At 48.4% G+C, this 26,396-nt stretch overlaps 9 protein-coding genes across 9 annotated transcripts; 3 read left to right on the top strand and 6 right to left on the bottom strand.

Annotated features, from left to right (window-relative positions):
- The first annotated feature begins 172 nt into the window (after positions 1-172).
- TrAFT101_004809 (uncharacterized protein) lies at positions 173-1,647 on the top strand. The gene is made up of 3 exons (XM_066127286.1): positions 173-462; positions 519-760; positions 828-1,647. The coding sequence occupies exons 1-3, from the start codon at positions 358-360 to the stop codon at positions 1,459-1,461; spliced, it is 981 nt and encodes a 326-aa protein (XP_065983397.1). The 5' UTR covers positions 173-357; the 3' UTR covers positions 1,462-1,647.
- Positions 1,395-2,706, bottom strand: TrAFT101_004808 (uncharacterized protein). The gene is made up of 2 exons (XM_024902596.2): positions 1,833-2,706; positions 1,395-1,769 (listed from the first exon to the last, which is right to left on the bottom strand). Exons 1-2 carry the CDS (start codon positions 2,551-2,553, stop codon positions 1,561-1,563), a joined length of 930 nt encoding a protein of 309 aa, XP_024759827.1. The 5' UTR covers positions 2,554-2,706; the 3' UTR covers positions 1,395-1,560.
- Positions 2,707-2,826: 120 nt separating this feature from the next.
- TrAFT101_004807 (uncharacterized protein) lies at positions 2,827-5,769 on the bottom strand. Its single transcript, XM_024902597.2, has 3 exons — positions 5,524-5,769; positions 4,629-5,450; positions 2,827-4,558 (listed from the first exon to the last, which is right to left on the bottom strand). Exons 1-3 carry the CDS (start codon positions 5,647-5,649, stop codon positions 3,278-3,280), a joined length of 2,229 nt encoding a protein of 742 aa, XP_024759828.1. The 5' UTR covers positions 5,650-5,769; the 3' UTR covers positions 2,827-3,277.
- A 184-nt stretch (positions 5,770-5,953) lies between these two features.
- TrAFT101_004806 (uncharacterized protein) lies at positions 5,954-7,400 on the top strand. Its single transcript, XM_024908304.2, has one exon. It carries the CDS (start codon positions 6,130-6,132, stop codon positions 7,024-7,026), a length of 897 nt encoding a protein of 298 aa, XP_024759829.1. The 5' UTR covers positions 5,954-6,129; the 3' UTR covers positions 7,027-7,400.
- On the bottom strand, positions 7,343-9,222 carry TrAFT101_004805 (uncharacterized protein). The gene is made up of 3 exons (XM_024902598.2): positions 8,914-9,222; positions 8,643-8,855; positions 7,343-8,585 (listed from the first exon to the last, which is right to left on the bottom strand). Exons 1-3 carry the CDS (start codon positions 9,055-9,057, stop codon positions 7,518-7,520), a joined length of 1,425 nt encoding a protein of 474 aa, XP_024759830.2. The 5' UTR covers positions 9,058-9,222; the 3' UTR covers positions 7,343-7,517.
- A 4,865-nt stretch (positions 9,223-14,087) lies between these two features.
- On the bottom strand, positions 14,088-15,386 carry TrAFT101_004804 (uncharacterized protein; the record flags this gene model as incomplete). Its single annotated transcript, XM_024904038.1, has 3 exons — positions 14,088-14,452; positions 14,560-15,219; positions 15,311-15,386. 3 exons carry the CDS (start codon positions 15,384-15,386, stop codon positions 14,088-14,090), a joined length of 1,101 nt encoding a protein of 366 aa, XP_024759831.1.
- A 2,792-nt stretch (positions 15,387-18,178) lies between these two features.
- TrAFT101_004803 (uncharacterized protein) lies at positions 18,179-19,465 on the bottom strand (the record flags this gene model as incomplete). Its single annotated transcript, XM_024900422.1, has 3 exons — positions 18,179-18,603; positions 18,671-19,316; positions 19,382-19,465. The coding sequence occupies 3 exons, from the start codon at positions 19,463-19,465 to the stop codon at positions 18,179-18,181; spliced, it is 1,155 nt and encodes a 384-aa protein (XP_024759832.1).
- A 667-nt stretch (positions 19,466-20,132) lies between these two features.
- TrAFT101_004802 (uncharacterized protein) lies at positions 20,133-20,978 on the bottom strand (the record flags this gene model as incomplete). Its single annotated transcript, XM_024906778.1, has 3 exons — positions 20,133-20,533; positions 20,635-20,795; positions 20,959-20,978. The coding sequence occupies 3 exons, from the start codon at positions 20,976-20,978 to the stop codon at positions 20,133-20,135; spliced, it is 582 nt and encodes a 193-aa protein (XP_024759833.1).
- Positions 20,979-21,331: 353 nt separating this feature from the next.
- TrAFT101_004801 (uncharacterized protein) lies at positions 21,332-23,018 on the top strand. Its single transcript, XM_024900326.2, has one exon. It carries the CDS (start codon positions 21,954-21,956, stop codon positions 22,830-22,832), a length of 879 nt encoding a protein of 292 aa, XP_024759834.2. The 5' UTR covers positions 21,332-21,953; the 3' UTR covers positions 22,833-23,018.
- The last annotated feature ends 3,378 nt before the right edge of the window (positions 23,019-26,396 follow it).

The raw sequence follows: 26,396 nt of genomic DNA, 5'->3' as shown, positions 1-26,396 counted from the left end.
GAAGTTCTAGGTTCAAAAACTACTTAACTAGTCGCAGATTACTCTCTTTTCGATTACAACCTGTTAGGGCTGGTTTCGAGCTACAATATGCGATCGCTTTCACCTCATTTACCGCCTAAAATCTTACATTTCTCCTATAATAGCGAACGTTAGGGGGATATAAAAGGCCATAGTAGATCTGTTACATCCATTAGCGGCTCGTGCGAGGTTTTCGACGCCCGCTGTACAATGAAGGTGCGGGATGACTTCCCCGCTCTATAGCCAGAACCAGTTCCATTAAAGTAAATATCCTCCTTCTCCGTTAAATTTTCTTGGCAATTTGTTCAAAACGCTTTCTCAGTTTTATATAACGTTACAATGGTACACGTCGCTGTCACAGGAGGAACTGGACACGTTGGTCGGGCAATTGTCCAGGGGCTGGTTGATTCGCAAGAGCATCAAGTTTTCGTCTTTACGCGAAAGGTGAGCCACATCCTCATGATAGTACTACCCCTCATAAATCGCTAACCATTCATCAGGCGACATCAGTATTCGATCACCTTCAAGCCGTGAAAATCATCGTCATCTCCTATGATGACCAAGATGAGATTCAGAATGTCTTGGACAAGCACAAAATCGAAGTTGTTCTGTCGACAATATCACCAGCCAGCTCCGAAGCTTTTGATGCCCAAGTAAGACTGATCAGAGCATGCGACAAGTCGGAGTCCGTCAAGAGATTCGCCCCAAGCGAATATTTGATCGACTATGAAAGAGATGAAGAGTAGGCTACAGCTATATTTATCATCATTTTGCACGCACACCAAAGATGGCTAACTTAACCCTGGCAGATACCAACGCTTCATGCCAATGCTGGCTTTTCAGCGAAACATTGTAAAGGAGTTGCGCAGGCACCCAAATCTTGAATGGACGCTTTTTCACAATGGCTACTTTATGGATTATTTTGGACAGCCATGGGCCCCTACGACGATGCCATCCGAAGTGCCATTTGTCGATATTGAAGCTTGCCAAGCAACCATCCCTGGCAGCGGTGACGACCAAGTGGTATGGACACACACAACCGACGTAGCCAAATTCGTCAGCCGCGCAATCTCCATGAAGATAGGCACATGGAAAGAGCATTCTTGGATCATTGGCGATAAAGCCTCTCTCCACGAGATCCTGCGAGCAGCAGAAAAAGCTCGAGGGGTCAAGTTCCGCGTTGCGTACGATTCGGTTGAGAAGCTGAAAGGTGGCGAGGTGACGCCGATTCCAGGAAACAAGGCTCATGCTGCGCTTTATAGCACGCCGGAATTTGATGCTTATCCGCTTGTGCTCGCCATGTTTGCCGGTATAGGGATGGCAATTGTTTCTGGCCATCTGGACGTTCCTGAGGGAGAATCTTTGAATGCGGAATTTCCGGATATCAAAACAACCAAGGTTGTGGAGTTTATTAAGAAATACTGGAGTGGTAGACATCCATGAGAGAAATCACTTGCAATGAATTGTTACAAAGCAAGAGATCTTTTACTCTAACTTATAACAATTGTATATACATACTTATATAAACAGCTTTATAGCGCTCTAAGTGAGAAAATCAGCCACGATTGAGATGTATTTCTCAGGCTGCTCCAAATAAGCGACATGCGCAACATTGCTCATTACAACCCACTTGACCTTTTCAATATTTGTGAAAAACGGCCTCATCACCTCATCTGTAGCTTCATCGTACTCGCCATTGATAAGAAGAGTAGGAACCTTGATCTTGTGAAGCTGGGGCCGCAAGTCATAGTCTACTTCAAGTTAATAAAGAAGACACAACAGAATTCCCTCTCTGCTCATATATGTTAACTTACCTTTTAAGCCGCCAGTTACTGTAACTTCTGATGGTCCCCACATTGTGAAATAGACCGTGTCGTCCTTACCCGCCTCAGCGAATGCATTATTCAATGCTTCCGGCCACGGAGACGTCCTGCACACGAATTGCTGGTAGTACGCATTAATCGCCTCCTGGTACGCCGCAGACTGGTAGTCCCTTTCACGCTCTCCCTTCTCGATGGCGTCTTGCACCGACTGAGGCATCTGCTTCAACAATGCACGCTGCGCCACCTCCCACTGGCTGGAACATGACAGTCCGCTTGCCAGGATCAGCCTCCGCAGGTGTCGCACAAACGGGCGGTCCGTGGAGGCGACCTGAGCTGCCAGAAGAGCGCCCCATGAATGCCCGTACAAGTCAAAAGTCGTGACCCCAAGTTCTCCAAGCAAGTTTTCCAGCTCATCCACAAACAACTTGGGAGTCCAAAGCGATGTGTCCAGTCGCGTCTGTCGGAAATGCGTGCTCTTGCCGCAGCCAACCTGGTCATATACAATCACGGGGTTGCCACTCTGAGCTGCATATTTGTCAAAGACGTCTGAGAAGATGATGCTCGGGATGCCAGGGCCGCCATGAAGAAGAATCAGCGGAGTGCTGTCGGGCTGGAGGTTGCCAACAATTCGATACCAAGTCTCAGCAGAGCCTCCAGGCAGAGACGAATGGCGGAACTGGACCGTTCCTTCGGTTGACCCTAATGAGGCCATTTTCTAAACACTGAGAATCGAGGATGATATTAAAGACTATGACTACAAGGCAAACAGTGAGCGACTGGAACTAAGCAGGATTTATTGAACTTGGAGCCCCGTCTTCTCTTCTATGTATTGCCTGGGGTTGAAGTAGAGCCAAGTGCGGGGGCCAAGCTTACAACCCTCGTCTTTCAGCGGGGTTGTTGTCAGATCTAAGGTGGACAGGCTCGGCTGCGAATCTAGCCAAGGAATCAGATTATAGTAGTATTACGACTAGTCAATAGTTGTTGTTCGCCATCTACACAGTATAGCAATACATCCACCATCGATTCTTACCGAATATGTCAACGAAAACCATGAACACCCCTTTCATCAGTTATAGGTCACTAGCAGAGACGAGTAGAAGCTAGTTCAAGGCAGAAAATGGAGTTGTCGTCGAGATATCCAAAATCTCAATGTTGTCATTATTCCATTAGGCCCAATCAATTCCCAATCTTACAAATAGCCCTTTTCTCCTATCCTTGTCACTATCTACACATGCAGAGGTCCAAAAATGCCATGACCTTTTCTAGTCCAAAAAACGCCGTTATCGTCCATGATGCTGCGCTTGTATGAAATGAGTTTCCATCCATCCACCATTACGGTCTTATCAACCAGTGGAGCCATTATATCCAACATCTCCGTTTCATCAGCTAGAAGAAGGAGGGGGAAAAAACAACAACAGAAATTATACAGTCCAATGTTATGAGTTTTGTCTTAAAGAAATGCCCCTTAATACTTGATGTCCCAGCATAGACGCCAACACGGCCGCGCCATGCTGGAAAACGTCTCCCTGGTCGGTCCATAGCTGCCATCCGGTCCAACAAAGAGCACTTAGCTCGCCCACACTTGTAACTGAAGCGATAAACATGGCTAGGCCAGACGAATTGGAGTCACCGCCCAAGAGTTGCTGGGTAGCTCCTCCAATGCTTCGAATAGCGATAATACCAGCAATAGACAATATTGTGAGTTGTGCTTCTTTGCAATAAGGAACGGTGGCGATCAATGGGATGAACCAAAGTAAAAACATAGTGACCAAGAAATAGAGGTCGTATTTATGAGAGGATTGCCCGCTAGAGAGAATGGGAAGTTCTTCGTTAACGACAGTTTCTTCCGAATCAGATTCTTCATCCGCATCGTTTGCAAAAGTAAAGCTCTGGCCAAGAGCATCAGCAAGTGCATCCGTATCATCGGGATCTTCCGGTGCAAAGAAACTAGGGCCTTTAAAGTCCACGCTGCTCGCTCTAGACGGCTCTTCTCGCATTTCGTCCAGCCGGTGCTTTCCAAACCCGAAATCTCCTTCCTCTCTTCTTGGTTCTGAGAACGCTCTATTAAATAGTGGAGCACTTGGAAGATTGCGGAGCCTCTGTGCTGGGTTTGTTGGTGCGGCTGGTACCTTGAACCAAAAGGGTCCAGCATCGGGTTGTGTAGGAGATTGACCAAACGGGCGTGCGCCAAGCTTAGATGGCACAGGGGAGTCTTGAAAGGCACGGTATTGGGATCTTTGCAATTGTTTTGGTACAGGGGACCAATCCATCGCGTCAGGGTCTTGTGATCGAAGGCCTTTCTGAGGGGACTTGTCTGATATGCTGAAGCCAGCAAAAGAAAGCTCATCATGAGTCGTCCGAAATGGGTTTGCGGCACGAGAAGGCGGTAATAGCTCTTGGAATCGCCGCGGTGCGAATTCTTTGGTTGGAGATGAAGTTGCTGAGTCGATTTCAAAGGCCCTTGATGGCATAGGTCTTTTAATGGGTGAAGGATCTATCGATTCCCAAGCTCTTGCTGGAGTGGGTTTCTTCATCGTCATTGGTGAAGAGTTTGCCGATTCGAGGGCCTCGGTGAGTGCTTCAGCTAGCGTCTTTGGTTCTCTAATCTTCTTTCTAGGTGTCGGTTTAGGCATCTGGCTCGCAGACACTGTTTTCTCAGTCACGCCGAATAAGGGCGTCGTATCTACCTTGATAGACTTTCTCGCAAGCGAGTAGATCTGAAATTGAACTCGGTTTAGATGATGTACCTCGCGATATCAGAATACACAAACGAATATTATCACTTACCAGTCCCATAATGCAGGCCATTGCGAAATGCGCGCTGATTTGCGCCCTGTCGGACTGAGCTTGACCACCCTGCATATGGAGAACAGAGCGGAAGATGTATCGAAAGAAGATGATGAGCCCCTGAAAGCAATACCACTGCGTGAATCCCAATAGATGCCGGGTAAAGCCGCGATTAAGTTGCACAAAGTGCGGATTCCACCAAGCCGAAAGAAATCCGGTATTTATACTGCATCTAATCAGGGTATCGGCCGCCGGCAAGAAGCCACGCAGGTAGCTAAGCCAAGAAATCATCCCCTTGGTGGCGCTCTCATCGTCCGGGTCAACCATGCCGTCCTTGCTCGTCGCTTGCGCTTCCAAGACGTATGATACGCTCACCAGATGCCAAGCAATCTGAATAACCAAGCCACCCCACCATAACCACCGTCCCATGGCGTTTGCCACATCAAGGGATGTCATTCTCTTGGGGACTCTTCTGCCTCTGCTCTTTTCCATCATCCGCCTCAGATGGTCTGTTTTGGCCGTATAACCAGCCTGGTTTATGCGATCTTCCACTCGCTTGGCGCAGTCTGAACAAACTTGGGGATAGCGCTTCTCCAAGTCTTTGCGGTATCGATAGTATTTGCGCTCGAGCTCGGCATAGTCTGGATGAGAAGGATCGTCGGGGAGGTACTGCGCCAACGATGCTGTAAATAACCGTTGGTTCTTGAGGCATTTTTCGCAAAAGATGCTGTCTGTGGGTGATGCAGGCCGGGAAGGCAACTGTTTGGCGAATTGCTTCGGAGTTGACGATTCAAGGGCAGGCGGATCCGTGATGTCGCCATTCTAATTTCGCAAGACTCTGTCAGTATCAAATATCAAATCCATGCACATCAAGAGAAAAGAGGTGTTCGCGGACCTCGTCCAGGTAGTTTGTGGCCTCGCAGTAAGTGCATAGAAAGTCGCGTATCCGTCCGTCGTATCTGATCGATGACCGCTTCCCGCAGTAGAAGCAGGCCAGAAGCCTCCCCCTCATGCGCATCATGATGAGCCCTGCCCTGCCGCTGGGATGCTCGAAAATAGCTGCAGGACAATCGACAGGCTGTGTGATGACGGCCGGCGGGAGTGACGGCGATGGGATTGGCAGAGCTGCAGCCGCAGAAACGAAGCGACTCGATGCTTTTTTTGGAGTTTCTGGAAAGTCTGGCGATTCTGCCAGGCGGTCAGCGCAATAACAGTCGCGGCAGCAGCAGATTCCAGCGGCCCACCAGCGCTAAGACCAAGCCGGAGGGCCCTGGAGCGGCCACGGCCCCGCTAAATCTGCAACTGCCATGAACGGTGACGACGTCGGATCGTCCTCCATCATAAGCGAAGCCGAACCATCTCATTCGCTGCTTCGAACAACCCGCTGGCTTCCACTGCATCTACGGCTTTTCATATATTTCAAGTTTTAAGCTGTCTTGTATAATCTAGGAACCATTTTGCTTGGATTATAAAGCGCATCGCCAACCGATATGCTCCCAACATGGCAGCCTTAGCGCCCGCATTGCCGCTGACACCAGCATCTTCAACCACATCTCTGCCGTATCATCTCACCATCCGCTTCTCCAACTCGCTACCAGACCTGGACCTAGACATCCCATCTCCACAGACTACAACTGTCCTCTCTCTCAAGAACCTGATAAGAGAACGTCTCGCCTCGCGGAATCGCCTTCGCTTCATCCATCAGGGCCGCCTCCTTCCAGATGCTTCAGCCCTCGGTTCTGTCATCAAACCGCCTCCTCCACCGCCATCATCATCAGTATCACATCACAACGACTCAAAGAGCTCGTATAAAGGAAAGGGTAAAGCCACGGATCATGGCCTGGCCCCCGTGAGGATATACGTCAATTGCTCCATCGGCGATGAGCTATCCCCTGAAGAACTCGCCGAGGAGCAAGCTGCTGCTGCCAAGCCCCCGGATGAATCAAGTACGGCCTCGTCTCAGCAAGCCGGGCATCCCTCATCATGGACGCGCCCTCGTCCGCGAGGCTTCGATCGTCTCCTCCAGACAGGCTTCACACAGTCGGAAATCGAGACGTTGCGCACGCAGTTTGCTCTGATCCGCACAGAGGGCTTCGCACCAGACGCTATGCCCTCGCCAGACACGTTGCGCAACATGGAAGACGCATGGATCGACAACAACGCTGGAGGACTCCCGTCTGCGAATGCTTCCACAGAAGATGATTTGAACGGCATGTCTAATGTGCTTGACGTCATGATCCGCGCCATGTTGATAGGCTTTTTCTTTCCGCTGGGGAGCCTGGCATGGCTGCTTCGCTCGAATGTATGGAGCGAGAAATGGCAGGTTTTTGTAGGTTCTGGAGTTGCACTTAGTTTAACGGTTGGAATTGTCATGAGCCTTTCTACTATGAATCACTGATTGTGTAAAATCTGGAGCAGCGTTTTACTTTATCTTTTGGTTTTATGAGCGCGTCTTTTGGAAATGGAAATTTACAGTCATCATGATGACCACTTTTTGACCTTTTATGCTATTTGACACAGTTTTTTAACCCCCACCCAGTCTCGTTATTCCTGACCTGCCTCGGCTCATTCATCCGCAGCTTAGTTGTATCTTATTGCGCCACCTAGAGCTACTGTGTAATGCTCTAGTGACTTGTATTTAATTACACATAAGATATCCAAGTTACACAACTATCATGAGACACGTGAAAGTAAAACTTTGAAGACATATCGTTTCTCACGTGGGATTCGTATGTTGAAGGAAGAGTTGTCCGTCTAGAGCCCAACTACCGCTATATACTTTTATACTAAAATGCTTTTCAAAACCCAAACTCTTTCTCTATGAATTAATCATATACTCAGATATTAATTACGTCGAAGTCGTCTCTCATAATATTGTCATGGCTCTCTTCATGACTTCTCTTTCACCTCAGTCTCCTGCTGAATAGCCGCCTCTTCGTCAGGTGGATTCTCTGTGGCAGATGATACCTGAGTGGCCTCAGCCTCTCTTTGCTTCAGCCTTTTCGCTCTCACTTCCCAGCCGCCACTCCAGCCTATCCAACCTTTCTCATGCGGTCCTCGAAGGAGAATAATAACCAAACTCCCACCTACAAGACCGATGGAGAGAGCACCGCTGCGAATCCATCCGCCGTCCGCATACAGCTTGTTTCCTACTGCCGTTCCAAAAAGCTGGCCGCAGAAAGTGAACACCATGTAGACTGAGTTGACGGTGTTCTGCGCAGTAGGTTCGACATGTGCAAACAACATGCGGTTGGACACAGTTGTAATGTTGCTACCCAGGTCTCCTATGCAGGCCCAAATTATGGGTCCTGCTAGCGAAAATGTGCCAGTAAACGTTCCTATGCAAGCAGCTGTGATCAAAATCAATTGCCCTATGATCAAGGAGGCGCTTGGATGAAGATGTATCATCACATAGCGAGAGAATAGGGGGCTGAATACAATCGGCGACATGCCAACCAAGGCAAAAAGACCAATGACAAGAGTCGACAGATGGAAAGTAGGGCCAGCCAGCTGAAACGTCAAAGTGGTCCAGAAGGAAGTGAACATGCCCATGTTCAGAAAGGCAACCAGTGACGACTGTGTCAACACGGGATATTGGAAAGGCAACTGTACCATCTTGAGAAGGACGCCGGGATACGACCCACCAGGCCGTAAGATAGGAAAATCAGGCATGAACAGAAAGACGAGAAGGATAATCGCAAGCTGCAAGCCAAATGACACCCAGTACATGACGCGCCAACCCGCGTACTGAGTCACAATGCCGGAAAACAAACGAGCGACCAGGATCCCAAATACAAGCCCGGACATTACAATGGCGGTCATCGTGGCTCGATGGCGGGCGGGAGCATAGCGCACCGTCAAGGGAAACATGAGTTGCGGCGTGACGGTGAAGAGGCCAACAACGAATGATAAGCCGAGGAAGACTTCGAATTTTTTCGTTAGGCAACAGCCAAGCCACTGATGTTCAAACTATCAGTTACCAAATTCTATACCATCAAAGGAATCGCAACTTACAATCATGGACGTCACAAACACTAAGCTGATAATCATCGGCCGACGAGGCACAAGATCTCCAACGGGCACGATGAAGAGCAAGCCAGCGGCATAGCCAGTCTGAAGCAGCGTTGGAACGAGTGAGGCACGCTCTTCTGAAATATCAAAATCCTCCGATAAGACATGGAGAATCGGATGGGTATAATAGAGATTGGCGACACTAAACGCAGCCACCTAGAATTATCCATGAGCATCACCATTGCAACTGATTAAAGGGGCACATGAGTCGTACAAATCCAAACAGGCATGTCAAAGCCCAAGTCATTTCGAAGTTTCCTTCTGGATTCCATCTCACCCATGGCGGTGTCCAAAAGAGCTTTGAGGGTCTTGTTGAAGGCTTTGCGCCCACCGCGCTTTTGTTGACCACCACGGCCATCGTGACGTATTTTGACGGGTTTCAAACTCCCAAACCGCGGCCTCTATTTGCTGCAGGCCTAATGACCTCAGCTTCTTGATTCCGCCCTACCTCTATTTATAAAAAAAAAAAAAAATAAAAAAAAATAGATTGTCTGTGCAAAAGGCACCGAAGAAATATTCGGCCGTTGTCACGGCACAAGCCCTTCGGCTCTTGTCAAGTCGTCGCGAGGGGGCATAAGACTTAGTAGCTTATCTCCGCGAGTTTCTTCGGCGATGCATTTGTCAGCCCTATCAAGTACCCGTTCACTCTCTTCCAAAGCTACTAGAAACCTCTCAACTAGGTGATAGCGTCAAAAACAAAAAGTGCAAGTTTCGACAGCGTAGGGCTCCAGATAGGATTTAAAATAGAAACTCTGTTTGATGGATTTCTTGATCGTTTTCCGCTTTGGGAAATAATCGATAGGGTGACTAAGGCGCAATTAGTCTTTGCACAGCTTTTGCTAGGTCAGTTCCGGTGTAGTTGGATAGAATACGCGTGTGGAAGAGATCTATTTTCATATTTGATTATGCTCACCGTAGGTAAGCCGAATGGCAGCCTTTTCTCTCCCTCTCTCTCGAGTTTGCACATGACTCGAATCTAATTGACCAGGAAGCTATTTGTGACCAATAATATTTGCTATTCAACTTTTAATAGCTATAACTAATTTTATCCCGATATGGCGTTTGAGATGGCTTATCTAACTATGAGATAAGCCATTTAAGCGGTCTGCCAAAAAAAAAAAAAAAAAAAATCGAACCAGTGAATATACACATACATAAGGATAATACTATGTAAGACACTAGGTAATTCAAAAACCTTTACCCCGTAGACCTTTTAGAATGCGCGCTGAGCGTATTTTTGTGTGTTGATGATTTCACCAGTCTCGACGTTTGCAATCCACTTCAGTAATGGCTATCGTTTCGTTATCTAACGATGGGCAATTATCTCCGAGACTAAAGCAATGGAGATGCAACTCAATGGAATGCGGCTATCCAATGGTGCTTCTACGGAGTAATCGTACTCATATTGCGGAACAACGTTGATACACCTATGATATTTCACGCTTGAAGAATACTGCTAATCATACAAATACTACGGGTGACTACAAGCCCTTTTGCCAATAGAGGCGTTTTTGCACCAGTTGATAATCTAGTCACCAGCCTCATAACATCTACGTTTAGCAGCTATTCGTCGAAACAGCCCAAAGCACTTTATCAATCTGTATGGCACATCTGTTATAGCGTCTTTCAATTGCTCAAGTCTCAAGCCAAAGCTCAATCCAGCACATTACGGAGTACGCAGACAATACAATCACGACCCTAGCCAAAACAATGGCATTGTAGTTGCCACCTAGCAGCTGAATACAGCAGAATTGCATCGGTAGGCCTCAGTACGTATGCATACGATTCCTAGTAGCAGTATAGAAGTAAGTAGTAGTAGTAGTAAGTTGGGGTTTGCTACCACTTCGAAATGTCTATTAGCCAAACTATACGCGGAGCAAATGTCACAGTATCACATATCTTGACATCATCTCATGTCATGAAACCGCTCTTCAGCTTCTCAAGCATCTAGAATTCCCCCTTCCGGAGAAGAGCGATTCCTAGTCTCAGGCAAAGCAGGGATACGGCGAGGGTGCCCCAGGAGGCTCGAGTCAAGAGGTCGAGGCAAATGCTACCATCTCACTTACAGTACCATGGCGAAGACTCCACCGCCTGTGGCTCCCCCGATCTTTCACCTGTAACAGCCATTTCAAATTTAACACGAGCACTTCTACTGACCGCCTCAATGATCATCCAGAGCCAGCTTAAGGCTGGGTCGATTTCCCGCTCTGCAATTTCGAATCTAGAACAGGCTACCCTGGTTTGGGTCCAGTTTCAGCACAATGTGAGAACTGATCAGTGCTAGCCATGGATTTCGTCAAGAATTTAGCCCATGCAATTGCGCATGAGATGTATTGTGTAGTTGGCTCCTTATCTGGCAGTCGTTATATTATTTGACGTTTTTGACAGTGTCTCTAGCGCGTAAGACCATCTCCCCATCTATAAGACACACACACAAAAAAAAAAAAAACCACAACGGGTAGTGCTGCAACTAGCTCACCACAAACCCAGCATGAGGCTCAACCCCAAAACACCCTCACAAAGCCCACATTCTTAAATCTCACGATGGGTACAATCAAGATTGATAGATGAATAACGCCTTCAGCTTTTTGAAGATCATGAACAATTACAGACACCACGCCACGTGCCAAGCGAGAAAAAGATCAGAGCTCAACTCCACGTCCCACGAGATGTGATGCCCTCTTTTCTTCTCCATCAAGATACCGGCGGAACCGACTTCGTTTAAGCCGAGAAACTCCACGATGAAAATGGTCTCGTGAGAAGTATTATGGATCAACCTCCAGCAAACCTACGGGGGAGGGGGGGGGGCATATTGTATACTACTACTACCGGTATATTACAGAAAGAGGAGACTCCGAATTCCGTCTTCCGGGAACTTGGTCGATGGAGAAAGCAAAACTCGGTCACCGCCGATAGCCAGCAAATCAGGCTCCTTCCTAGCAAAACGTTGCTCTTCTTTCATTCCATTTTTGATCTATCACATAATTTCCTCTCCAACCTAGCTGTAATTTCTTGCAGTAGCTTGTCTGGAATGCAGGGCACTCAATCGAGCCCTCTCTCCTCATGACTCGTTTTCTCGCCTGGAGAGAGCCCGCCATGCCCTTTACCGAAGAAGATTACAGCTTCAATATTTACACTATCTCGTTAGTACTACCAGGGTCGTGGAGCTGTCAGAGCGATAGCCGCAGCTATACCAGCTCGCTACGTAGTTAATCCTCGGCCGCACCAAGAAGCCGGTTCCCTCCACTCCAGCTCTGTTGTCCATTCGACAAGGCGTTGTGGATAGATAGAAGAGCTGTAGTCGGACCGCTGCTCTCCAGCTTGGTCTCCCCGCACTATGGAGCAATTTTATATAGTACTACTAAACACCAATAATGATGGCGAATTCCAGGGGTTTGCACCGAGCGCCTGGATGCGCTCAGCTTGATCGGCGAACACAATACGGATACTCGCCACCTTTCGCAAACGAGGCTGCGCTCTGGGGTTTGAGGCCATTCACAAGAGAGAGGCCCCCATTGTGGTCAGTTTGTAAAGGAATATGGACATCCCCCATATGTTGCGGGGAGTTTACATCCTTTCCGTCTCCACGCCAAAGGAGGAATTTATATAGCTTTCCCTCTACCGAGGCTCTGTCAAACTCAAGAAACAGCAGCCCAGCATCCTGTCCTGCTCCCAAACCCGGGAGAGAAAAAGAAAAGAAAGTCCACCGCTAATTAACATCTAACAAGCATTCCTCCGTCGCAACCACAACGGGTTTCTACGGATATGGCCTTAGCCGGGGACTCCTTGAATGTGTGATGGTCAGTGCTTTCAAAAAGCATGAAAAGCACGAAAAAGTGTAGCAGCGATACCACCTTTACACGCGCGTGCAAGGAGAGAGAGGCAAAAAAAAAAAAGGGAGACTGTGCGCGCCTAGATATTAGTGAATTCTCCGCACTTCCTAATGCGGTAGGTAGGCTGTCGCTCACTATGGACTGGGACGGACGCCCTCTACCTATTACTTATTAGCTATTACTTATTATAGGTATCACGCATACTGTACTATGTCATAGTTACTGTGTATTACGAGGCACAGCCGGCCGTCATCGAGATGGCTGCGCTATCCTAAGCCTCTACCCGTACCGCCAACGGCGACTACTACCCGTCGTAGCATGCGTGAAGTGCGGTATACGAGCAGACAGCACCTCTTGGCATCTGATATATGATCAAAGTCATACTCGTAGCAGTATGGGCAAAATCAATAGTTGCAGCACAGCAGCCACGTCCTATATTATCCTTCATCTCAAATAACCCTTTCTACACGGGAACTGTCTCAGATCAGCTCTCAGCCCCAAGACAAGCATCCAAAAGTCCCATAATGGCTCATCCGTGCATGCCAGTACCGCGACGGATATTTTCTCTCTTTGTTTGCCTCCTTCACCTTGCATTTCCCCCTGCTTTCTTGACTTCTTTTCTCCCTTCCCCCTGTCAAGCCAACGATTAGTGCTGGTACCTGCGTGGCCCACGCAGCTCTTTGCTTAGCTTCTACAACGGCGGCTTGAGTCCACCTAGCAGGGATACAGGGCTCCGCACGGCGAGAGAGGGCACTTCGCCGAGGCGAGAGAGCGTACATACCGTGCAGGTATTTTACCCACGATTTGCTGGTTCAGCATTGAAATCCTTCCGTTTAAGCTTTAAACCTGGGGCAGCTTGTGACTGTGACACGCGTGTGATTTGCTATTTCTTAGTAACTGATACCTCTATAACAGCCAACCTCTATCAATACCGCTCCTCCATATTTAGTTATTAAACATTTTTTTTTTCTTTTCTTTTGCCCGCAGCAGCACCAGAGATACCGCCCCAGCAGGTAGAAATTACGCCCGTTCGTCGGAGCGAATAGCCCGGCCCTAGCTCCCATCCTCATAGCTGGTAAAGGTGGCAAGGGGCTCAAAGAGAATAAATGACAACTCCCGACGCCCTATTCCCGAAATGATGATAGCTCGACTGTATGCGGACATTACACCTTATATTGAATCCCAGCAATCCAACTCCGTACCTGACTAGCCCCCTGCAGAGCTGCAAGCTCTCCTCTCTTTCTGTCCTGGTGACCACCACCAATAAGTCCGTACAGGCCGGTGTCTCCATCGCATGCTCCGAAACAAGAAATAGTAACAAAAAAAAGAAAATATTGCCAATGCGTCAACTTGGGATTCCGTCCCACTGAGCTAGGCTTCGTTGCCTCCCGTATCCCCAAATCCCAAGCCCTCCCTCTTTAGCCCGTAGAGAGGGAAGGGGGAAGCTAGTCAATATCCACGAAATACAAAAGAAAAATTGCAATGAGTCGTAAATTGGGTCGTTTGTCAGATGATCGTCAACACTATCCCTGGCCCAGCGTTTTGGGGCGGCCGCTTAGTACCCCTCCGGTTTATCGATGGACATTCCATCCTTGAAGGGATCTTCACGATATCTCGCGACTGGTCTCGCTGTGGAAACGAGGGGAATGTCATCAACACTGGAGTGCATCCCTGTCGTCGAGACATTCTCCTCGTCGTCGAATGTGTGGTGGCCCCGCTTGTGCAGCCAGCTGTTGCTATGGGCTCCAGGATTGTTCTGGCTGCGATCGCCCGAAGGATGAGATGCGCTGTGGTTACTTGCGTACGTCGTGACCTTGCACTTGATGACTCGGAAGAGAGGACCCAGTGTGGGTAGTGATGCACCGATGATGAGCAAGGCCCCCTCGGCAACACCAAATATATCGAGATAGGGAACTGAATCTGCAGTATATCAAGATTAGCATATGATTTTCCGAAGTACTAGAGCTCTTTCCATCTCTCGCTCCACATAATGGCTCTTTCTCTCCTTTCAGTCAGCTGGCACTCACATGTCCGGTCCTTTGCCATCATGTCAAAGACAGACTCGAAAACCGCAAGTTTGTAGACTGACACGGCACATGCCAAAGCACTGAGTCCAAAAGCGAAGCAAACGGCGATTCGATTTCGCAGAGGCATGTTGAGCCTCATGATAAAGGGGACGGGATAGAGCGCAAAAAATAGGTCAAGGAAGGCTGAAAACGCCGACGTCGCGAATGCCAACTTTGTCAAAACATCTGTAGACGCACATGTCCCCTCAATAGACTTGTCCCACTGATAAGCCACGGGAGTGCACTGAGCAAACCACCATACCGACGTAGCAAGAAAGCAGGCCTGGCTAGTGAGGGCGAGACCCCAGAACAGAATAGTCGTCTTGGTTCCATAATCGAGAATGCGTTTGAGGATGGCGACGATGGCGAATTTAGGAAGAGAAAAGGACCAGATAAGGACGGCGTTGATGATGACGTTCCATTTGACAGCTTCTTTTAAATTTCGAGCGTCAAGGGTATCTTCATGCTGCCCCAAGCCGTAGTTTATGCCAATGCTAGCAAAAACGCAGCTGAGGATAAGGATAACGAGACAAATGAAAGTAATCAGGTCATCGAGGCCGAGACGGCCAAAGGTGCCCCGAGAGAAGGTTGCTCGACAGACGAGGCGAAGTCCAACGATAACTACACACAACGGAGGAGAGAAGACCTCGGGTTAGCAATAATGGTCAACTGGCAAAAAGAGAATGAGAGAGCTCAAAAGGGCTGGACAAACAAATAGCAACGGCAGTTAGTGACCAGTTAACTCGATTGGCCACGGCGCCGAAATTATCAATCGCCCCCAATCCCATCTGGAAGTGGTGTTGCGAGCCCGATTACCGTCCATCCATGTAATACCCAAGTCAGCGCCTATATGAATGAGTGACGAGGCACCATTCTCCGTATCAAAAGGCGCCGAGGCAGAATACTAAAGGAGGTGGGATGCACCCTGTTCTTGTATGTAACAGCATCAGGGCCACAGCCAAGTACCTCGTACAGCTCTTGGTGCTAGCAGCAGCTTGCACTCCGGCGGCTTTCCCAGGTCCTCAACGGCTGCTCCACTTGCTGTAGCACAACAGACGACGCCACCGCTAACATTACCGATGGGAAGAGCCTTATGCCGGGGACAACAAGCACGGGATGCACGTCACAGCGTTCAGCATCATCCCACGTTCAGGACAGCCGCCCGTCGCAGTCGAGGGTGTGGAACAAGCCGTGAGCACTACGGAGGCACTGGTCGAGTGCAGGCATAACCCTTCTTTGGGCTAACCAACCCCGGCCCGTGCTCCATCCCTGGGCTTCTCTAACATGGCCTCCCTTCTCCTTAACAACAGCAGTTTTCCAGACTTCCGTCACCGTCGCAACATGACCAGGCCTGCCGATAAGATTGTGGTAAAGCGGCCCCCTTGCCTAAAACCGGTCTCCACCACGCCTCACACCTCACAGCTGCTCGAATGGGGCCGTGCTAAGGCCAATGCAGGAAACTATTTTGAAATTCCAGCGCCGCAAGCGCGTGGGGAATATTGGGGAAGCCAAGCAGTGGCGCTCCCTGAGTAAGTGTAGCGCAGTCCTCCGTAATAGTCGTGGTATTGCCAATTTGTGTGTGTTATAATAGCGGCTTCGATGGAGGCGTTATACGCCGCCTTTCCAATGGAGAGATGGAGCCCTGAGCGCATCAGGAACCGAGCGTTCGACCAGGTCCGATTTGCAAGGCCACGTACGGGTTTATTGTTACCCCCTGGTCGTGCTGGCTGGCCCTGTGGAGAACTCGGTTTGCAGCAGTATTATCGGACCGTCCGCTATTGGATAGTTTGCACATACTGTTGGCATTGTCTTCAATCGCTGCTTTGTTGATCATTTTCATGTGACTTTTTTTTAACTCAAAGTGGTGTGGTAAAAACGAATGGTTACTAGGACTTGCCGGTTTGATTTGAGATTAGTAGGAAAACAAAGTAAAAACAAAGGAGAAGCCAAATGACCTAATCTCGTTTTACAAACAGAAAAACCAGGTGACCGGACGCTGTTGTTATTGCTCTGCGCATATTCTTATGTATGTTATGTGATAGAAAAAGAACCTGGGCACGAAAAGGCAAAGACAGAAGAGCATAACAAGAAGTGAATATCGCAAAAACAACAGCCGTGAACCTGGTGGAAGTTAACGTCCAACGAACGCCGCTGCCTAATAGCCTGTCACTTCAAAAGGAAACGAGCGGCACACAGTTGTTCGTATCTATCAACCAAGAACATCATCCAACCACAAGACGTGGCTCGTCGTCAAAGCTGCAGGTCAGTCGTTCTAAGCCATCGCAATTTCATAGTAATATTGAGTATGAAGTGTACATAAATCTACCGGATGCAGGGAATAGCGCATAACTCGCAACGTTGCCAGAGTATCCGATCGAATCTGCCTTACCAAGGATTGCAGTAGCGGCCGATTGCCGCATAAGACGTATAGGATTATTCGTTCCGGTAACGCGGGTGGTCTCTGCGGCGGCCGAGCATAAGCTTACGAGTTCCCTGCGCTGCTGCTGCTCCGTGCATCGTAAAGTAGCATTACATACTCTGTGGTTCTACTCTGTATCTTGTGCGGTGTAGCAGCACGGGGGCCGATATGGGGAATGAATCAGCGTGGCACAGCCCTACGGCAGGCCAGGTGCCAAAAGGAGTTATACGAGGCGAGAGATAATGTTACCTGTCATTTTTTTCTCTCCGAGCCGCGCATGAGTGATTGGTATGTGATGGAATGCGCATGTTCATCTTCAGTTTCGTTTTCGCATCTAATAGATGATGTCGGCACCAGTCAAGCCTATCCACAATCGTTTGATCCGTGCGGAGTATTATGAGCGGAGTGTTGGTCACCGGAAGTAAAGCCCTCCCAACATGCATCTGCAGACGAGTAGTAGTAGCCGTGTCTAGTAGCCGTCGATTGAAAGTTCTGTATGTGCTGGTGTAATACTCAGAAGCAGGTAACAGAGATACACGTAGTTGGTTCTCCATCAACAGTCGTATATACAACAACTTTCACATCAGCGCTACACATCTCGATTAGAGAGGAATAGGTAGCTCTCTAATCATGGTGTTGATGGGACTGTTTGCTTTCGTTCCTGCAGCATTGAAATGCTTGTCCAAAACAACTTGCATTGTGTTTTTACATTCGTCCACTTCCGTTGCAGCATAACATCAAGATGCTGCATCAAGCAGACATCGGCCCGATTCATAGCTCTCTCATCGTTTCAGGAGGCCGCTCAATGGCCCTCAAATGAATGATCCTAAGACTCTGTAGTTGGCTGCTCAGTCTTGAGCTGGTAACAATTGCCTAGGCCAACGAGAGGTTTTGGCAAACAAATGCTTGAAGTTGTTGTTGGATGAGCTTCTTTTAGGCAGCCAAGGAGAAAGCATTCACATGAAACCCAAGTTATGCCCTAGTTTGACTCATTGGTCTGGCTTTATAGTATCGTAAGAGGTCCAATGATGACCAAATCCTTTGTAGTGGCGTCAACAGACTTTGCAGAAACTTGAATTTCAAGAGGGGATGCTGCATAGTAGCCAGGTCATGTCGTTGGGCCCATCTGCAGTTGCTCATTCGCCAAGCTGCATCGTTGGATCAAAATTCCAGCTCTTCCACCTCCATTCCGCACGTTACGCAAGTCTTGATTGTCATCCCCTCTTCGTTCTCGACTGTCCGTCCCCATTCATGCACATGCCGGCCTCCTCCTCCCACGGCATCGCCAAATTTGCTCGGCGCCCCATTCTTGTTGCCTAACGTCCCAGCTTGTCGTCGGAACGCTTCGGTTCTCGTCTTTCGCTTCAGGTCCAGTAGTTTCTCCTTGAATTTGGCTTCTTTGCGCGCCTTCTTTTGTGTCTCACGTCGTTCATATTCTGCATCTAGTGCCTCTGCTGAGCCCCATTTGGTACCAATGGCGTATTCCTCTACCTGGAAACGCAGAAAGAGCATCATGTCGTGCCAATGAGATTTGTGCGGATTTGGCTTGTTCAGATGAGGAAGTAATTCAGGATCTCGCAGCTCAGCTGTCAAGCATTTCTTTAGTATCAAGAATTGTGAAAATTGGTGCAAGAGACGTTAAATTTGACTTACGATCTGTTAAAAGATAATCCTCTTTGCACTCCGTCTTTGTCAATAGGGAGTATTTTTCGGGGTATTTATCTTTGCAGTTGTTGCACACACAAATATGAAAAACTTCTTCCCATACAAAGTCTATCTCCAGGCTACCGCACTCTCTGCACTTTTTTCTCGTCTTTTGGTCATCCAAAACGCTAATGCCAGGTTCAAAGGGCCCTGCTTTTAGTCTTTTTAGGTTTTGTATCGTTTTTTGTTTCTCCCACTCTTGGATGGTCATTCCTTTTGGCCGCTGTTCATCTGTCTGTCCTGGTTTCTGTGCGCCCAACGCATAGTTATTGGGGTCGTCTTCCATGGAAAGAAAGCCGCCTTTTGTGTCTGTCATCGAGCTCATATTGTAGTCTACAAACTTGGTAAATTTGCGCGCTGGTTTCAAGGCCGCCTCATCGCCCACATTGCGACCGTCACGGTTGTTGCCCCCGGCAATATCGCCAGTTGAAATGTCGGTATAAGGTCGCTTTCCATTTGAAAGTTTCGAAACGTGAACATTCTCTGTAGGTATGAATCCAGCAGCCGACTTGGGCAGTCTTACTGCAGTCCCCGCCGCCCTCTCTTCGGCCTCCCGTTGCTCGCGGATGGCTTTGGCACGAAGTCGACTCTCTCCCTATGACATTCCGAGTGACGCAGTCAGCCAAAGAACTCGTCGATGAACGCCGGAGGACAACATACAATGCGTCTGACCATTTCTGGGGTCTGTGACGAAGCAGTTCTGGGTCTGTCCGAGGGAGCCGGAGGCGTGACTGGACGGTCCATTGTGGATGCGCAAGAAAATTAAGAAAAACAAAAGGGAATAACAGTGTATGATGAGTATAGTCAAACACCAAAGTAGAGCGGCAGGTCAAAGGCCTGTCTATAGGACTGCGTTAGAGTGTGAGAGTCTTCAAACACGATTGACGCCATTTGGGAGGGGCAAAAGTCGCGACGACAAATCGCCACTTAACGCGAGATAACGTGACTTAGCTCCAGCATAGACATTACATAAGACGACGATAGTTAGTTGCCGTGTATTTCGAGAGCCTGGCGCCAACTACATAGTATATATGTATGTAGGTTAGTAATTTAGTAGCCTTTCAAAGAATCGTACTAAGCTATGCGCAAAGTAGAAAAGTCTATCCGTGAGATTGGAAGAATAAACGAATAGTACTAGAGCATGGCTAAGATGGCTGGAGGAATCGGGATGCATCTCGAATCTGCCGCGTCAGAGCCGAATTGTTTGCCGCGGAGAATAATATGAGGAAGATGAAGAAATTAGGTATTACAAGCTAATAGATATGGTCCAAGACGTGGCGCCAGGCAATATATTCCCTTCCCAAACAAAGGTAATACACGATTTTAAATCCGAATTCGCGCCCAAAAGAGCCACTTTTATGGCATGCTCCAACATGGTACATCGCATGTCTAACCTGTGAATACCCAATTTTTACTCTTCCTTGGCACCGCCGCGGCCAGCCTTCTCAGCGGCCTCGACAGCCTTCTTGTCGCTCTGGACGGAGCCGCCACCCTGCTGCATAGCGCTCATGAAGCCCTGTGCCTGCTTGAAAGGTCGCTTGAGATCACCAGAGGCGGGCTGGCCGAAGACGTGGATCTTGAACAGGTTGCTCTCGATGACGGACTTGACGGGGATGATGCTCTGGATGACCAGGGGATTGGTATACTTCATGTAGAGGTGCATAAACGACATCATGGCGATACCCATCAGCTGGCCACGCCAGGCCTGGCGGAGCTGGTTAAGGTCGTAGGCGCAGATCGTGGTGGTGACGAGCTTGCCCTCTTCGGAAGAGCCCATCGGCGCGGGCTCAACGTACTTGAGGGTGGTCATGTCTAGAGAAAGAGATGCCCGCGTTAGCAGCAATCATTGAATGGTCAAGCGACAAAGCGAGGAAACGTCAAGAATCCGTCCAAGGATTGGAAATTGTCCTTACCCTTCTTCTTGTTGATCTGGAGTTGGATGTAGAAGTAGATGGCGGCGATAATGACGTTGCTGCCAATGTAGATGGCGCGAACGAGGTTGAGCACATTCTCATCTTCGAAGGGGATCCTCTTGGTGACTTGCATCATACCAAGGATGATCATCAGATTGGTGCTGGTGCCAAATGTTAGCGAGCTGTATCAATGCGAATCTGTCACGCGGCAACTGTTTCGCGCCATGACCTGCGACAACGAGGCTTTTTCGCTGCCTTCTCTTTCTCTTCCCTTTGTTCCTTTTGCCACGACAAACGGAAGCATTTCGACTCGGCGGTACTTACATTTGCGGACTGATACCCATTGTGACGACGACTGCAAGCGCAGTAATGCTCCAAATCAACTAGAAAAAGAGTTGCAAACAAACAACAAACAAGAAGCGCCTCGATGCTGGCCTGTGGGAGAGGGATGGATGTTCCAAAGGACAAGGTGGATGGAATTGCGCCGCTGGAGACTTTTTTGGGGGAGCCTCGCTGGCCTTTTCCGGGGGGGCAACACCTTTTTTCCGGGTGGCGTATGGGGGACCGAACCTGGCGCTGCCCCGCTCTAAAGCAGATAAAGATAACGCCAACCACGCCTCGGGTTCTTTTTGGTTCCGGGGCTTTCGATTGGCGAGAGAGTTGCCGCTCCTTGTTGAAGCCGCCTTGTCTCTCAAATCTAGACTACCTTGAACATATAAATTCGCTTCTCGTTAATTCGTCGGAGCAGTGAAATTGAAAGCGCGACTAAACTAGCAGCTCAAATATCTTGTCCTTTTGTTCTTTGACATTTAATGCGCTCACGTGGAAACCCATACTTTGCCGTATAAGCGCTTCTTTGTGTTGGGGAGATGGCGGCACCAATCACGGCTCTGCAAAAGCACTGCCTTGGGCTGTATCAAGTACTGAATAGTAACAACCACTCTTTGTAACAGCAGAATGAGAACACAAGGATTTCTTTCTTGGATGATGCGTACTGCGAAATTCTACCCCACTAACTAGATTACTTCTACTCTACTAGCTGAACAGAAAGGCTACACAAGCAAAATACTTCAAAGAGAGGCTGTCAAAAGCTCACCATCATTTTTTTGTATTCCTATTATTACGTCCAGCTTTTGATGATGTGGAGTGGCATGTCTCCAAAAATAACAGGCGTTTTCAGCCCAAGACGTCCAAGTGCAAATACTTAAGTGGAAGAGGACACCATGGAAAAGAACATAAAATGAATCTTCGCATCCGCACTGAAGCAGCTGCACCCATCGCCTCAGTCTAAATCTCATTCTCACTTTCAAATCAAATATATGTTGAACTTATTCAAGAAAAAGTCAAAAGTAACCACAAAGATGATGAGCCGATACGGCAGACAGTCAGAGCGCAGCTACTACAGGCACGTCGTACGCCGCCAAGAACGACGACGATCCTACGGAGTTTACGAATATGATAGCGACGAAGCAGACGGTCACGATCACGATCACGATCATGATCATGATCATGGATCTGACGATCGCAACTTCTACGCAGTTCATAGGCCTGGCAACGGACATGTCTCAATATTCGAAGAGGAAGAACAATCGGGGCCACAATTGGTGTGCTTCTACACTTCTTCGCCGAACGCTATAGTGGATGGCTGTCGTGCGATACCATGCGCCACAGATATGTCCGGCTGGCGGAATGTGCTTGCTCCTCCATGCATCAATGGCCAATACGTCTATGCTCCGCTTCAGCCGCCAGCTGAAGCTCCCAAACCCTTCACCCTCCGGGTAATAGATCATACTAATGGCAAAAGATGGCGGCGTTATGGAGAGTCGTATGTTATCGAGGTCTCACCCCTAGCCACCGGCCATGATATTGCCTCTTGGATCTTATCTTGTGCGAAGGATATAGAAAAAAATGAAGTGTTTGTGCGATGGGATACTGGTTCCATTGAGGAACTGGATTACAATATCGATTTGAAGGAGCTAAAGAAGGGGTGTCGCAATCTCATTGTCAGGGTTAAAGATGCGCATGGACACGATCATGGACACGATCACGGACATGATCACGGCCACGATCACGGCCACAGTCATGGACACGATCACGGCCACAGTCATGGCCACAGTCACGGCCATAGTCACGGCCACAGTCACGGTCATCGCCATGGTCGTCATGGTCACCGTCACAATCACAATCATCATCACTAAGCGTATTGGTTAAAATGTTTGTTGCTTGTTGCAAGGCAGATTAGACGAAGACAGGGGAGAAGTCATGATATATGTTGCTAGGCGTTATAGATAGAGAGAAAAACACGGTTTCAGTTTAGATAATTCATCACATTACAACTTGCACAGCCCCTTTCCAGAAGAGCATATGGTGTATTGAATATTAACAGACCCAACCCCGTGTTTACAAGCGCCCCTTCATAGAGCGATTGCATGAGTTCGCAGCCGTTAGAGTTGCAACCCCCAAATAGTTCCACCTGTCAGCATCACCATACATGAAACTTAACTGTAAGAAAAAAAAAAAAAATCTCCGATGCTCATCTCCCGGGCAAAGCAGTTTCTCCACATGATTATGCCACGATTAAAGAATGCAAACAACAAGAACCAGGGTTGTTTGATTGGTAAACCACATCTACGGTACAGTTGTTGAAATGAGATCTACCCGTGACTCACGAATCCACTTTTATTTAGGCAACACAGCAGGGTGGGCAAACAGCCGCAGTTGACAGCAGTTGACAGCGGCACTAGAATTGGTCTAAATGGCTTCTTGTCAGTTCATGCTCTGAATAAAAATTACTTGGGGTTGCTAGTTCTAGACTTGTCCGAAATCAATTCATGCATTTACTCTGTCTGATTTAGACTCGGGAACTTTTTGCTGTTCTGCTTAGTCCAGTAGTAGTTGGGCATTTACTGCATGTACTGAAAGAAGCGCCGACCACGGGCCCATCCACCCCAGCATGTTTGTTTGGTTTCTCCCGTGTTAATGACTCGAGAATACTTTTTTGCATGGTTTTTGCTTATAATTGTGTGGCTATACTCCGTACATAGCCTCGGCAAATTAGACAAGTATTTTCTGCCAGATCGTCCGCAGGAGGCACGTGTCCTCGAGTGCCTAGAAACCCTGTCCTGTTGCTTGTAGAAATTGCTTAAAGGATTTAAGTTTATCAAACTTCGTATTGGGACGTGATAGATGCCGACGCCGTGCATAGCATGCAGGTGGTGGCATGCGTATAAGCAAGGGAGACCATGCAATGATATTGCTGCCATTCAACTAGAATGCAAGAGTATGCACATGCATGGTTTAAAAAAAGAAGGGGTGCGTACAGCACAGGCAGACTAGGGCGCCGTAGATGCTCAAGTGAGTGCGTGCATGCAGTTTCGGATCCGGGCTGACTGAAAAGGCTACCCTGAATGAGGCCCCGGCTGTGGCGTCGGCCAGCCACACTTAAAAAGAACGGAATCTATGTAAGAAAGCTCGTATTGATGGCGGCTATTCGCCTGTTATATCTTGTAGAGCTTTTTTCTCGTATTGTACATGTTGTGATGGCAGTATGTAAATGATGCGAGGTAGATAGGAATTAGACAACATAAGACAATTCGATACGAGGTGGTAGTATTTCGTTTTGAGGTTGGAGAAAGTCTTGGCTGCGCTACATGTGCATCTGGTAAGCTCAAAGCCAGGGGGGATGGATGAGACAAAGATCCCTTAGCGGGACTCTGACTTGGCTTATGTTTGGAATTGTATACTTTGCAAGACAGCCTTTCCTCCTTTTTATAGTTGCTTTTTCCAAAATGAAAAGCAAAATATAGTGCAGCAATACTTTATATATGGCTGTTTGACGAGTAGGGTATTTATTATCCACTGTCGTAGCATGAAAAGGTATTGTTTTTTTTTCTCTTGTTTTGCTTAAAAAAAAGACGCTTTTAAGGCGCACTGGTTAGGCATTCTCATCCCCCTTTAGTGATCGAGGAGTCATTTACTACGAATGGAAGTCGCCGTCTTATAAATATCCACCAAATAGCTAGACGCCGGATCCGATCAAAGCTGGCTAAGGTTGTCAGCTCTTCAACCGCCTTGCGGATCAGCACAGCGCCATCTCCTGTTCCTCTCGAGATGGACGACGATCAGTGGTGAGATTGCCACGCCTAGCAGATCAACGCGCCTTCATCTAGTCTCACTTGTATTCGCACCCTACATACGTAATCAGAGTACAATGCTTGATAGGGGTTCACAGACATAGATTAAACAACGAATGAGTAAGATACATTCGTCACCGCGCGTCGTACGCCGCTGCAGCCCTACGGGCTTATCCTGCGAGGATGCAGAAGAGAACATGTACACGTAGTACAGCATATCGGCCAAGTGCGTGCTACACCCACTCCACAGCCATGTATGGAGATGGAATGGCGCGAATCAGTAGCAGGGTGAACGAACCGGAGGAGCCACGCCACTAACCGGCTCAGCCATACCGAGCGGCGCTACTTGTACGGCTATACTCCAGATTACTGGAAGAGGAAAGCTGGGCTGCTCGCACGGTAGAATCTGGAGCGGCGCAGGCCACGTTGAATGGCTGTGTTGCGATGCGCTGTGCTACTGTCGCGCTCGCGTTCGTTCTCGGTCAACTAGTTTTGGTAGAGGATTTGACATTTTCTTATGCTATTCTATTTTTTTTAATAATAATAATAATAACACCAACAACAAGAGAGAGAGAAAAGAAAGAAAGGATGAAAGGGAAGACTGCTGAATCCAACAGGGCTGTATGCGTCATGCCGAGGAAGATCCGGGCCTCGATCGCGGCAATGGAAATCCCGCCACTGTGGTCGCTGGGATGCGTACCTTACATTTTGCGATGCAATACTCTCGGTAGGCATGGCACGTAGGAAAAACAGGAAATGTGGCATCGTGTGTATGCGAAACAAAATTAAATTACTCGCTTGTTCTCGACCAAGGCGTTCCATGGTCAAATTTAACGAACAAACCAATCATCTGTCTGTCTTCATTCTTCTCGGGTATAAGCAACATAATACCTCATTTCCAGGATACAATACACCACAGCCTCACTTGAACTCTATTTCATTTTTGCCTCAATATTTGTTATTTATCTCGCAGTTTGATACATAATACCTCATTGCCGGGATATGATGTGCCGCAGCCTCGCTTCACTTGACCTCGCCTTTTGCCTTAGTTTGCTACAGGTCTTCGTCTCGTAGCCACACAGCACCTCACTATCCCATGTGCCACAGCCTCACCGGACCTCGCTTCCCTTTTTACCTCGACTTTATTTTCATCTCGCATGCAGGAGCATATGGGGCAGACGGCGGACGGCAATGGAGCTATACCAATCAAATCGCTGATGCACCGCCACTACCATGGTCTAGTTCCAGTTGCCGTGGTTTAATGGCAAGCCCGTATGTATGCCTCGTTGGTAGGGCGGGTAGCGAGCTCCGTAAAGGCAGCGTATTAGTGCCTCCCCTGCGAACTTTTGTTGTCGTACACAAGCCACGCCTGGAGTCTCAGATCCTGCTCGACCTTGGGTGTGGATTTGGGCGACTGGAGTAGGCATAGCAGGCGTGCCAACTGCCTAGGCGGATCACGCATGGAGTCATCCCGGGCTTGGCAATTGGCGATTTCGCACCAAATATCGCATCAAAAAGAAAGAATTTGTGCCTATCCGCTGTGCTGCGGTAGAAGACATCATGGGACCTGAGCTACCTTAGTGCCCGGCCCTTAGCTGGCTGGGACAGAACAGCAGCTCTACCAACGCA

The sequence above is a fragment of the Trichoderma asperellum genome, chromosome 3, assembly GCF_020647865.1.
Source record: "Trichoderma asperellum chromosome 3, complete sequence".
Classification (NCBI taxonomy): domain Eukaryota; kingdom Fungi; phylum Ascomycota; class Sordariomycetes; order Hypocreales; family Hypocreaceae; genus Trichoderma; species Trichoderma asperellum.
Note: the sequence above shows the minus strand (reverse complement) of the source record. Positions and strands in the feature narration are given on the sequence as shown.

Excerpts from the sequence above, each read along its gene's own strand:
- TrAFT101_004809 (XM_066127286.1), top strand. The coding sequence starts at position 358 with ATGGTACACGTCGCTGTCACAGGAGGAACTGGACACGTTGGTCGGGCA. Across the intron at positions 463-518 it reads TTTTCGTCTTTACGCGAAAG|GCGACATCAGTATTCGATCA; the intron begins GTGAGCCACATC and ends ACCATTCATCAG. Across the intron at positions 761-827 it reads GACTATGAAAGAGATGAAGA|ATACCAACGCTTCATGCCAA; the intron begins GTAGGCTACAGC and ends TAACCCTGGCAG.
- TrAFT101_004808 (XM_024902596.2), bottom strand. The coding sequence starts at position 2,553 with ATGGCCTCATTAGGGTCAACCGAAGGAACGGTCCAGTTCCGCCATTCG. Across the intron at positions 1,770-1,832 it reads AGTAACTGGCGGCTTAAAAG|ACTATGACTTGCGGCCCCAG; the intron begins GTAAGTTAACAT and ends AACTTGAAGTAG.
- TrAFT101_004807 (XM_024902597.2), bottom strand. The coding sequence starts at position 5,649 with ATGATGCGCATGAGGGGGAGGCTTCTGGCCTGCTTCTACTGCGGGAAG. Across the intron at positions 5,451-5,523 it reads CCACAAACTACCTGGACGAG|AATGGCGACATCACGGATCC; the intron begins GTCCGCGAACAC and ends TTGCGAAATTAG. Across the intron at positions 4,559-4,628 it reads TGGCCTGCATTATGGGACTG|ATCTACTCGCTTGCGAGAAA; the intron begins GTAAGTGATAAT and ends GTTCAATTTCAG.
- TrAFT101_004806 (XM_024908304.2), top strand. The coding sequence starts at position 6,130 with ATGGCAGCCTTAGCGCCCGCATTGCCGCTGACACCAGCATCTTCAACC.
- TrAFT101_004805 (XM_024902598.2), bottom strand. The coding sequence starts at position 9,057 with ATGGCCGTGGTGGTCAACAAAAGCGCGGTGGGCGCAAAGCCTTCAACA. Across the intron at positions 8,856-8,913 it reads TGACATGCCTGTTTGGATTT|GTGGCTGCGTTTAGTGTCGC; the intron begins GTACGACTCATG and ends GGATAATTCTAG. Across the intron at positions 8,586-8,642 it reads TGTTTGTGACGTCCATGATT|TGGCTTGGCTGTTGCCTAAC; the intron begins GTAAGTTGCGAT and ends TTTGAACATCAG.
- TrAFT101_004801 (XM_024900326.2), top strand. The coding sequence starts at position 21,954 with ATGTTGAACTTATTCAAGAAAAAGTCAAAAGTAACCACAAAGATGATG.